Raw genomic sequence first — 12,662 nt, forward strand, 5'->3', positions numbered from 1 at the left:
GAACCAAATAGGGCGCTGGTGGAAGGTAATGACCAATATGGGAAATATAGAGTATTATATGATGCAACAGTGTTGCCATGGCCACATACAGAGCTGTGTTGACAGTGGCCCTGTAGCTGCTTGTCCTACAGTCGTTATTACAGGATGCTTGGCATGTTCTCCCTCAGCCACTACTGACTGGTGTTTGATCAGGCCACTCATGTTAGGGAGCAGGAAATATAGGCTGGCAAAAGCACTACATTAGCTGAAATAATGTGTGTGATTGAAATACAGTAAGAGCTTAGCGGTATAGTAGCATGTTACTGTATGGTAGCCTCATAGAAATAGAAGTCATTCATATCTAATTTCTATGGGTAGCCTACTCATTTAGAGTTTGTATGTCTTAAGATGTCGTGCTGAAGCACTTTACAGTCATTAATGTCATTCATGTCCTTCATGTTGTTTATGTCATTCATGTCATTCATGTCATTCATGTCCTATGGTGTTTTCTACTAATGGTTTCTTCTATTGGTCTCATGCCTTCAACACAAATGCGTACTAAACCAATTAACTAGTTGGTTGTTATTTCCATTATGTTCCTGTTGAATATAACACCCTGTATGTGTTTTACTAGGACGTATTCACGAAAATGAATAGTTAAGAAAAACATATCTTAGCACTTGACAATTAGCATTACAGAATACAGGGAATTTAGGTAATGTCGGTTAACCTTGTTTTTTCATATATCAATAAATAACTCTAGATATTGTAGAGTATATGACATTTCTCGGTACAATTTAAACAGATAACTGACAGTATTCTGGCAGGTTCTCGTGTATGCTTTGCCTCAAGGACTGCAGTATGTTCCACAGGGTGGTTTCCACACTCTGATTTCTGTGTGCTAAAAAACCCACCCCAAGACACCTCAGAAATCGCTGCCAGCAATTTATGGGCCATAACCTCCACTGTTTTAAAGAAAGGGTTTACTGACTATCTCGTCGAGGCTTGCTGTGCTGCAATACCACTGGGTAGTGCCACAGAGGTCGTAGCTTCAGAACTGCACAGAGAAGAGTAAACTCAAAAAACATCTATCAGACTTACAGCCATCTTGAGACAAAGGAGGAGTGACAACCAGCAGCAGAATCATCATACTCACCCTTTTCACGTCTTTTCCAAACGTCTCACTGAAGCTGGTGCCCAGTATTTCAAACTGGACGTGAGAATTGGATCCGTTCGCTTTGAAATCCATCGTTCCTGTGAGGCCTGTGATATGTCCCTGTGATGGGAGAGAGAGGGAGGGAGATAGAAAGAGAGAGAGAGAGAATATAGGATGAACTTCATAGAAAGAGTGAGATCTCACAGAGTCACGACAAGACCACCTGTCCAGTTCCAAGCCCTTTAGTATCAAGACCATATCGAAATTGATGCGCTCCCAAAGCCAGTTTAATATTGTGGTTGAATCAGTTTGAACCTGTGACACTGTGATAGGGACAGGCCGAGATCTCTGAGACAAAGATATCTATCCCATGTCCCCCCAGGGATAGATTAGACTCTCTCCACAGCACTCTGTGGCTCATAGAACGTTAAATGAGCATGAAATTGAAGTACACACACACACACACACACACACACACACACACACACACACACACACACACACACACACACACACACACACACACACACACACACACACACACACACACACACACACACACACACACACACACACACACACACACACACACACACACACACACACACACACGGCAATACTGCTCTAAAGACATCATTGGAAAAATGGACCCCAAAACCCATGAGTGCCACAAAAAAACACAAGAGTATCTACAGAGGAGATCTAGTACGTAGCTCCTTTAAGTGCTGAAGATATTAAGTCTGGAGAATGGCAATAGCAGAACTGTCAAGGGGGTGGCAACCATCTTCATCTCCCACAGCTGAGCATCTCCAGTTGTAACGCAAGTAGAGTGAATTAGATTCAAGGACTGTTTCTTTGACTCTTTTCTGCTTCTGACTTTATTCAAGGCCTTGTGCCCTTCTGCTTTCGAAAAACATTGGATTCACAACCTATGTTCCTTTAAAAACCTTTCAAGTATTCAGCATGATGAAAGTCAATCAATCGCAATCCCAATAAAAAAAATATATCTCTGTTTCACTGCAATGGATGGGAAAATCAGGAAAACAATTCATAGAGTATAAGGTTAGAAAAAGGTTCATGTTCACGTTCTGAATTAAAGTTTACCATCTGGATGTTCTCCAGCATGGACCAGCCTCCATTCCAAGGCTTGGTGGACTTCTTGATGCAGTTCAGACTGGCCATGCTGTGCCACTTCCTGTCCACCAACTTCCTCTGGAAGGCGTTGGCCAGTGCCAGCACGCTATCATACAGGTACAGGTTGGACACCTGGAATACAGAGGGAGGAGGAGGGAGAAAACACCATATAATTAGACATAGGATTCTAGAATGGGCATTAGCATCCTAGTAACGTGCCTAACAATCATCCATCTTGGTCAAGAAAACGTCCATTCTAGAAACTGTAACATAAAATGTTCTATCAAACAATACATTTCTAAGATCTCTGTTGAAAACACACACTACAGAGATTGGAGACCACGGAAACCAGTTAAACATGATTAGATCATTGTTGATGCACAACAATAAAACTTAAGCTGCACCATAATGGTTGATGTGTTTGATAGGACCATGATTTCCAATGGGTATTGTCTGTTTGTGTGTCATGACGACATGGAAAACTACTGCATAAGCAAAGGTTAGAAAGGCTTTGTAAACAGAGCCCTGTGGTTGTCTGTCAAAGCAGCGCAACAGATGTTGGTCTGGTTCTGATGGGGAGTGAATGGGTGCTAATCTTAGTGACCTCTGGGACTAGGAAGCACTGTGACTGGGAGTAGAAAACAGCTGGGGACATCAGGATCCCACACAAACCCCCCCCCCAAAAACACACATGCATGCACACTCACACACACACCCCCGTCTACCACACTCCCCTATCAAAGTGACACACAGCATGACAGCCCCCTTGAGCAGATGTGAGTGCAGTACCAGAGTCAAACCAGAGCCATGGAGCAGAAACAAAATGCACAGTGACAAATAAACAGCGGAGCAGTCCAACTGTTTCAGCTATGAAGGACGCAGGACATCACACTGGGCTGCGGTAATGTCATAACCTGCACTGACAATTCATGCCATCTCCATTCTCCAGCATGTTAGAATAACAGCATCAAGCAATACGGAGTTGCATCTTCATTATAATACTATAGGCTACATCATACATCCACTCCTCATCATGATATGATTGTGATAACACACATATCTGTTGTAATTATTATTCCTTTTGTCATTTTAGAGTGTGAACCCACAATCAGGACCAGGCCCGTAATGTGCAGGCCTACTAGAGGGTTGTAATTCACACAGTAAAGCAGGCTGCACTAGTTTGTGGCCAGAAAAGAAGCCTCAAGAACAGCTATGAGCCAGGCTGGGCTGGGGTAACTGAGTCCAGGCAGGGCTAACTGAGGCTGGACTAAGACTGGGTAGTCTGGCAAACCCGACACTAGGTAAAAGGGTGTCTGGTTTGAATGATGGACCCTTTAGGCATAGAGGAACTACGTCACTGCCTTCATCGATAATGAAAAACTCCCAACAAATTACGAGACAAACCAAAGTTTGCAGGCAAAACCTTAGCAGTGGTTCATATGATGCAAAATGCAGCTTCATATGATGCAAAATGCATCATACGGGGATGATTTCTGTATTTTGAAGGGTACATAAAGTAGTGGCGTAGACACTGACGTAGTTCCCCGATGACAAAAGAGTCCATCATTGAAACCAGACCCGAGTCACTGCGTTTGCTTAGGGTCAGGTTTACGAGACTAAGGCTGAGCTGGGCTAACTAAGTCTAGGCAGGGCTAAGGCTGGGCCGTTGATAGTACATCTGCCTGGGTAGTGTGTAGCTGAAGAACTGGGAGAGCGACACTGGCTACAACGTCCCCATCACTCCCAACCCCCACGACCTAAATCTTTCCATCAGTGACACTTAGAGTAGGCAAGAAAAGCAACAAATCAAATAAAATTGTATTTGTCACATGCGCCAAATACAACAAGTGTAGACCTTACCAGGAAATGCTTACTTACAAGCGCTTATCCATCAAGCATTTAAAAAAAAAATTAAACTAGAAAAAATATATATATTCAGTACCAGTCAAAAGTTACTCATTCAATGGTTTTTCTTTATTTTTACTATTTTCTACATTGTAAAATAATAGTGAAGACATCAAAACTATGAAATAACACATATGGAATGATGTAATAATCAAAGGAATGTTGAACAAATCAAAATATATTTAGTATTTTTGTTTCTTCAAAGTAGCCACCCTTTGCCTTTCATATGTGGTATTTCATAGTGTTGATGTCTTTACTATTATTGTAGAAAATTATTTAAAAAAAGAAAAACCCTTGAAAGAGTAGGTGTGTCCAAATTTTTGACTGATACTGTATATAATAAAATAATAAAATGAAATAAACTAAAGTGAAAAAAAGTAACAAAATAAAATAACAATAACGACGCTATATACATACAGGGGGTACCAATACCGAGTCAATGTGCGGGGAAATAGGTTCGTCGAGGTAATTCAGGTAATATGTACATGTAGGTAGGGGTAAAGTAACTATACATAGATAATAAACAGTGAGAAGCAGCAACGTAAAAAAGGGGGTGAATGTAAATAGGCTTGGGGGTATAAGGTGTTAAGGAGCCTTTTGGACTTAGACTTGGCGCTCTGGTACTGCTTGCCATGCGGTAGTAGAAAGAACAGTCTATGACCAGGGTGGCTGAAGGCCCAATTTTTAGGCCCATCCTCTGATACCGCCTGGTATAGAGGTCCTGGATGGCAGGAAGCTTGGCAACAGTGATGTACTGGGCCGGATTTACTACCCTCTGTAGCGCCTTGCGGTCAGATGCCGAGCAGTTGCCAGGCCAAGCAGTGATGCAACCAGAAAGGATGCTCTTGCAGCTGTAGAACTTTTTGAGGATCTGAGGACCCATGCCAAACCTTTTCAGTCTCCTGAGGGGGAATAGGCTTTGTCGTGCCCTCTTCATGACTGTCTTGGTGTGTTTGGACCATGATAGTTTGTTAGTGATGTGGACACCAGGGAACTTGAAGATCTTAACCCGCTCCATTACATCCCCGTTGATGTGAATGGGGGTGTGCTTGGCCCTCTTTTTCCTGTAGTCCACAACCATCTCATTTGTCTTGATCACATTGAGGGAGAGGTTGTTGTCCTGGCACCACAATGCCAGGTTTCTGACCTCCTCCTTATAGGCTGTCTCATCTTTGTCTGTGATCAGGCTTACCACCGGTGTGTCGTTGGCAAACTTACTGATGGAGTTGTAATCATGTGTGACCATGCAGTCGTGGGTGAACAGGGAGTACAGGAGGGGACTAACCACGCACCCCTGAGGGGCCCCTGTGATGTGGATCAGCGTGGCAGATGTGTGGTTGCCTACCCTTACCACCTGGTGGCATCCCATCAGGAAGTTCAGGATCAATTTGCAGGGGGAGATGTTTAGTCCCAGTGTTTTAGCTCAGTGATGAGCTGTGAGGGCACTATGGTGTTGAACGCTGAGCTGTAGTCAATGAACAGCATTCTCACATAGGTGTTCCTTTTGTCCAGGTGGAAAAGGGCAGTATGGAGTGCAATAGAGATTGCCTTATCTGTGGATCTGTTGGGGCGGTGTGCGAATTGGAGTGGGTCTATAATTTCTGGGATGATGGTGTTGATGTGAGCCATGACGAGACTTTCAAAGCCCTTCATGGCTACAGACGTGAGTGCGGGTGGTAGTCATTTAGGTCGTTACCTTGGCGTTCTTGGGCACAGGGACTATGGTGGTCTACTTGAAACGTGGGTATTACAGACTCAGTCAGGGAGAGGTTGAAAATATCAGTGAAGACACTTGCCAGTTGGTCAGCTCATGCTCTGAGTACGAGTCCTGGTAATCTGTCTGGCCCTGCAGCCTTGTGAATGTTGAGCTGTTTAAAGGTCTTACTCACATCGTCTACTGAGAGTGTGATCACACAGTCGTCCGTAACAGCTGGTGTGCTCATGCATTGTTCAGTGTTGCTTGCCTCAAAGCTAGCATAGAAGCATTTAGCTCATTAAGTCACTGGGCAGCTTGCTACTAGGTTTCCATTTGTAGTCTATAATAGTTAGCAAGCCCTGCCACATCCGACGAGCGTCAGAGCCGGTGTAGTAGGATTCAGTCTTAGTCCTGTATTGAAGCTTTGCCTGTTTGAATATTCTTCAGAGGGCATTGCGGGATTTCTTATAATTGGCCGGATTAGTGTCCAGCTCCCTAAAAGCGGCAGCCCTTTACCTCAGTGCAGATGTTGCCTGTACTACATGGCTTCTGGTTGGGATATGTACGTACGGTCTCTGTAGGGACGACGTCATCGATGCACTTATTGATGAAGCCGGTGACTGATGTGGTATACTCCTCAATGCCATCGGATGAATCCCGAAACATATTCCAGTCTGTGCTAGCAAAACATTCCTGTTGCTTAGCATCCACATCATCTGACCACTTCCATGTTGAGCGAGTCACTGGTACTTCCTGCTTGAGTTTTTGCTTGTAAGCAGGAATCAGGAGGATAGAATTGTGGTCAGATTTGCCAAATGGAGGGCGAGGGAGCGCTTTGTACGCATCTCTGTGTGTGGTGTAAAGGTGGTCTAGAGTTTATTTTCCTTTGGTTCCTTTGACATGCTGGTCAAAATGAGGTAAAACGGATTTACTTTTTCCTGCATTAAAGTCGCCGGCCACTAGGAGTGCCACTTCTGGATGAGCATTCAACAACAACAACAACAACTCTGCATGTTTACCTCCTTTATCACTTCTGTCCTCTCCTCTGCCTTGTTGTTAGTTGTGTCCTTTCCTGTTTCTGTGTTTTGAGGATAACCTTCTTATTACTTCACTATCACAATATGTTCAACCAGAGATCAGCAACAAGTGACCCCGTTAGAAGTCTCCATCGAGAGTTCTGTGATCGGCTATCTCAGTCATGCTCATCCCACCCATAGAAGTGGAGTGAATCACTGCATTATGGAGGTGACTTGCTGTGTGCCAGTGTACCGACAGAGTGAAGAAATGCATATGGCTAATTTGTTAATACATGGATAATTTACAGCTTTCCAGGGTTTGAGAACTAGATACAGTAGTGTTAAAAGTGCAAATTCAGCGACAGACTGCTGATGGGGTTTCGCCGGCACCGTGAACCAGCATTTTCCTTGTCATGAGGGTGATTTAACATCAAAGAGTGTTTAACCCTCTTTTGCATTAATTATTGAGATAAGAGCCCCTGGAGGATTTGGGCCATCTGTTAACGGTTAGCGATAGCGAGAGTTCAGGTGGGTTCAAGGAGGTTTTCAGTCAGAGACACCTCTGGTTACATAAAGGTGGAACAGAGGGGAGGGATGTCAGAGAGCAGCATCCATGTGATCTCGTTGAGTGGTTTGGCTGAGAATGTCTAGCTGCTATCTAGCTGCCATATCAAAGAGGAATCTTTGATAACTTTGTCATCATATAATACTTGTGTTGCTTCCTCTACTGTTACTGTTAAGGGGTAACATACTCAAAATCATATTCTTGTCATAAACTGCAGGCAGTGATTACACAGTGTTTACTCCAAGTTTACGAGAATCTCAGATTATTATTTGTTGGATTCTTAGCAATAAAGTGTAGGTTGCTTGGATGAGTAAACTAAAATAACTACTATGAATGGGGAGTTCAGTCTGAAATAGTATTAGGAGACTCAGGGGACTGAAAGCAAAACAACTAATGAGTCAATAGGAATCACAGGTCTAATTTCTCTCTAGCATCCTGGTCCTCTCAACCATAGAAATATAATCTCTAGAATTGGAATCCCCATTCAATGGGTCTAAGTCCCTTCTAGTGATTATATATCTATGCTCTCAACCAACTCTTCCTTATCTGTCCTACAGGCCTCCAAAAGCTGTCACTGTATCCCACCACATGTCAATGGCACAGCCTTGTGTAACATCTCATCATCCATTATCACTCAATGGGAGATAAACTATAGGTGCTGTTGACCTTCAGAGGCCCCCAGGTCACATGCTCAGTGATACTCTAAACAGACATTCTGGGGCTGTCCCTGACGTGACATGTGATAGGAGTCACTGACCTCACCCCCAGAGGCAGCATCAGATAACAGCAAAAGTAGACATGGGTACAGCGCTAACATTTCTTCGATATACATAATTGTTGTTTCTTATGTATTTGTTATGATCGGCCTTGAAGATATTAGTAAAGAGCAAATGTAATTTGGCTCTGAATATGATATGTGGGGACTGACAATTTTTCCTGACCAAATCTCCGGACAGGTATAACTCAGGACTCGGGCCCCTGGTCAGGTTACAGGGCCAGGAAAGATGCTTGACCCTAGGGATATAAGACCACTCGCCTTGATGTGAAGGTGCATAAAAAGGCCCCTTGTTGAACTGACCTCAAGTGACTGTAAGTATCCTTCCTGGGGGTCACAGAGTAAGGAGGAGATGCGGTGGTTGTTCCTCATGCAGCGCACGCTGCTGTCCCTCCACAGCGGGAAGATCTGACGAATCACTGTCATCCGCCCCAATGCACTGTGGGCCAGCTCCATGATCTCAGTGTCACTGATCTCCTACAGACAGAAGGGGAAAGAAGGGAAGAGGAGGGGAGAGAAGGGGAGAGGAGGTGAGAGGAGGAGAGAAGGGAGAGAGGGGGAGAGGAGGAGAGGAGTAGAGGGGTAGAGAAGGGGAGAGAGGGGGAGAGGGTAGGGGAGAGGGTAGAGAAGAGGAGAGGGGAAGAGAAGAGAAGGGGAGAGGGGGAGAGAAGGGGAGAGGAGGAGAGCGGAAGAGAAGGGGAGAGGGGTAGAGAAAGGGAGAGGAGGAGAGGGGTAGAGAAGTGGAGAGGAGGAGAGGGGAAGAGAAGGGGAGAAGGAGAGACAAGAGGAAAGAAGGAGAGAAGGGGAGACATGTTACAGCATAAAAAAAAGGTGAAACAAAAACTGTCCTGCCTGTTACTACAGACTACCAACTATGACAAGGTGGACAGAGTCCCTGTGTACGGTGACCATATTAGGACAGCCTCAGTCTCAGCAGGTGGCAGTGCTGCAAGAGCTGTGTCCTAAGAAGAAATCTCTCCGATGAGTATGAATATGGATGCTTTGCTGCGTGGTGAAAGAGCTTCTTCCTTCACCTCATATTTCCTTGGGTCTGCTTGCTGTTTACATCACAGTGCTCACTCAGCCTGCAGGCAAACTCTGAGCTCCTGCCTGGGAGACCCATCCGGTCCAAGGCCCCATCATCTCATCTGCCGCATCCACCCCCTGGATATGTGCTAGTCAGCCAGTGCAAGCCTCTGGCCCCCGGCTCCCTGCTCACCCCACCACCACAGCTGTTGGCTTGTCTTCTCAGACTTTGTTTGTTTTTATCGTATTTTCTGCTGGCTTGGGCTTCCCTCAGCCCTGTGGGACTGGGAAATGAACCCAGGCAGGCTTGCACAATTCCAGTCTACACTTTGCCTGGCCTGGCATGTCCTGACTCCTGATTCCTGACACTGTCAGGCACACCTCAAAGGTGGCTTCCTGGATACAGATTAAGCCTAGTTCTGAACTAAAAAGCAAACTTAATGGTGAATCTCAATTGAAAATTATTTTTGGGACTTAATCTGTATCCCGGGATACCACCCCATTTTTGTCTGAAGCAGCAGGGAAGCCTACGGTTCTGTATCACTTCCGCATCAATCAGAGAGAGGATTCTCGCATGACATGATAATAATAACAGACACATCTGGTACTGACCATTTGGCAGTGATGCATGGTTAATTTACCCTACAACTATAATGTGATATGGAGGAAATAAATGCTGGTCACAGCTTTAAAAAATAATATCTCATCACAAAACTCTGAGCTGACAAATTATTCAACGGCAGATGCTCTAATAAAAATAATACATTGAAGCAGTGTGGGTAATGTTTTACTCATCATCACATTGGTATTTTGTCCATATATATAAAGATGCCAAAGTTTTATACACAGATTTTTTGCTTTTGTTAAATCTGGGGACATATTCTTTTTTGGTTGTAGTTTTTCACCCTGTCATAGCTAATAGGGTATATGGTGTACAGTATGCAACATTTGCTTTCATAGGATAACCAGAGGCAAAGTCATTAATACATTAATGAGCTACATCGGGTGATTGGTTAAGCCTTTTTGGGGTGTGTGACATCACACAGATTTTTCCTTTCCACAAACTGTCTGTTGCTTGATATGAGCAAGCTGGCCCAAATGTATCAAATCCACAATTAGTTGGCTAGTAGTGGCTACTGCCTTTAGTGTTCTAGCTAGCTACATTTCAGTAATTTAGCTAGCCTCCTAAATGCAGTGGTCAGTGGATAAACTACACTAAATATGAGTTGAACATATTTTCCTGAAAACGAATTAGTCACCAGTTATTGTTGTCCATGGTGTTATCATGTCTAACCAGTGGGCTCCTGAGTCTAGCTAGCGGAGTCGTTTGGCGTCCACGATTAGATAACTGTGATAGTTAGCAATTGGTTACTGCTTGGCCAATGTGAGCCAGCATGCTAGCTAGCTACATTTCAGTCAGTAGATATCCTTCTAAATGCGGTGGTCACTGGATAAACTAGCTATGAATTTAACATATTTTGGTGAAAACAAACTAGTAGCCAGATGTTGTAGCCCATGGTTGAATAATATCTAACCAGCTGGCTCCTGAAGCCTATGTGACATGTCTAGTAGCTCCCGAGTCCAGGCGCAGTTTAGCTAATGTTAGCTAGCTTAGCTTAGCTAGCTGAGCTTTTATAGAAAACGGCTAAGATGATTCAAACCCTGTGGCTAGCTAACAAGTCCTTCTCGGCGACAATGTTATTCAACAATATTATTGGGGTACTATTAGATGTATTTTAATTTTAAAGTAACTGTCATTGAAGTTGGTGATTAGTACTGGTTTTAGGGTTGTCACCAGTTACCACAGACAAAGGCAAGTTTTAGATCCGAGGGAGAGATACTTTTGAGGAGATAGGACACTCCATTGGAAATGAACGCCCATTGTGAATTTTGCCCATGCATCATCAATGAGCCGCATGGTGCATTCTGGGCGAATCTGGGACAAGGAGAGCTTTCCTTCAAGGAGTGAATGGGAGTCAATTGGGCGTTAGCTCAAAAAAAAAACATTAGTATGAATTTCGTTACACAATTTTTTTCGGAGATGTGAGATAATTAACTTGTTCTATGTAATATCGTATAGCTTTGGAATCGTGGCATTACATACACTACATAACCAAAGGTATGTGGACACCTTCTCGTTGAACATCTCATTCCAAAGTCATGGGAAGGCTTTCCACTAGATGTTGGAACATTGCTGTGAGGACTTGCTTCAATTCAGCCACAAGAGCGTTAGTGAGGTCGGGCACTGATGTTTGGCGATTAGGCCTGGCTCGCAGTCGCTGTTCCAATTCCCAAAGGTTTTTGATAGGGTTGAGGTCCGGGCTCTGTGCAGGCCAGTAAAGTTCTTCCACACCGGTCTCGACAAACAACTTCTGTGTGGACCTCGCTTTGTGCAAGGGGGAATTTTCATGCTGAAACAGGAAAGGGATTTCCCCAAAATGTTGCCACAAAGTTGGAAGCACTGACTAGTCTAGAATGTCATTGTATGCTGTAGCGTTAAGATTTCCATTCAATCAAACTAAGGGGCCTAGACCGAACCAATAAAAACAGCCCCAGACCATTATTCCTCATCCACCAAACTTTACAGTTGGCACAATGCATTGGGGCAAGTAACGTTCTCTTGGCATCCGTCAAACCCAGATTTGTCCAGATGGTGAAGCGTGATTCATCACTCCAGAGAACGTGTTTCCTCTGTTCCAGAGCCCAATGTCGGCAAGCTTTACACCACTTCAGCCGAGGCTTGGCATTGCGCATGGTGATCTTAGGCTTGTGTGCGGCTGCTCGGCCATGGAAGCCCATTTCATTAAGCTCCCGATGAACAGTTCTTGTGCTGATGTTGCTTCCAGAGGCAGTTTGGAACTCAAATCAAATGTTATTGGTCACATGTGTTTAGCAGATATTATTGTGGGTGTAGTGAAATGCTCGGTAGTGAGTGTTGCAACCAAAAACATATTTTTTTTTACATGCTAGACGCTTCAGCACTTGGCGGTTCTGTTCTGTGAGCTTGTGTGGCCTACCACTTCGCGGCTGAGCACTTGCAGTTCTAGCAGGGCAGAAATTTGACGAAATGACTTGGCATCCTACGACGGTGCCATGTTGAAAGTTACTGAGCTCTTCAGTAAGGGCATTCTACTGCCAATTTCTGTCTATGGAGAATGCATGTATGTGTGCATGATTTTATACACTAGTCAGCAATGGGTGTGGCTGAAATAGCCATATTTTTGTATAAATATGGCCAATGTCCATGTTGAAAGTCACTGAGCTCTTCAGTAAGGGCATTCTACTGCCAATTTTTGTCTATGGAGAAGGCATGTATGTGTGCTTAATTTTATACACTAGTCAGCAACGGGTGTGGCTGAAATAGCCATATTTGTGTATATACTGTATAGTGTACGTTAAAAGAAAATAGG

General features: G+C 44.1%; 1 protein-coding gene across 2 annotated transcripts in view; it reads right to left on the minus strand.

Moving 5' to 3' along the window:
- grid1b (glutamate receptor, ionotropic, delta 1b) overlaps window positions 1-12,662 on the minus strand; it is a 407,959-nt gene that overhangs the window by 54,982 nt on the left and 340,315 nt on the right. For both annotated transcript variants that reach the window (XM_071391747.1, XM_071391746.1), the window contains exons 6-8: window positions 8,530-8,703; window positions 2,240-2,401; window positions 1,136-1,255 (exon numbers count right to left, since the gene is read on the minus strand). In XM_071391747.1, coding sequence (XP_071247848.1) covers window positions 1,136-1,255; window positions 2,240-2,401; window positions 8,530-8,703 — 456 coding nt within the window. The remainder of the gene's footprint in view (window positions 1-1,135; window positions 1,256-2,239; window positions 2,402-8,529; window positions 8,704-12,662) is intronic.

The sequence above is a fragment of the Salvelinus alpinus genome, chromosome 3, assembly GCF_045679555.1.
Source record: "Salvelinus alpinus chromosome 3, SLU_Salpinus.1, whole genome shotgun sequence".
NCBI lineage: Eukaryota > Metazoa > Chordata > Actinopteri > Salmoniformes > Salmonidae > Salvelinus > Salvelinus alpinus.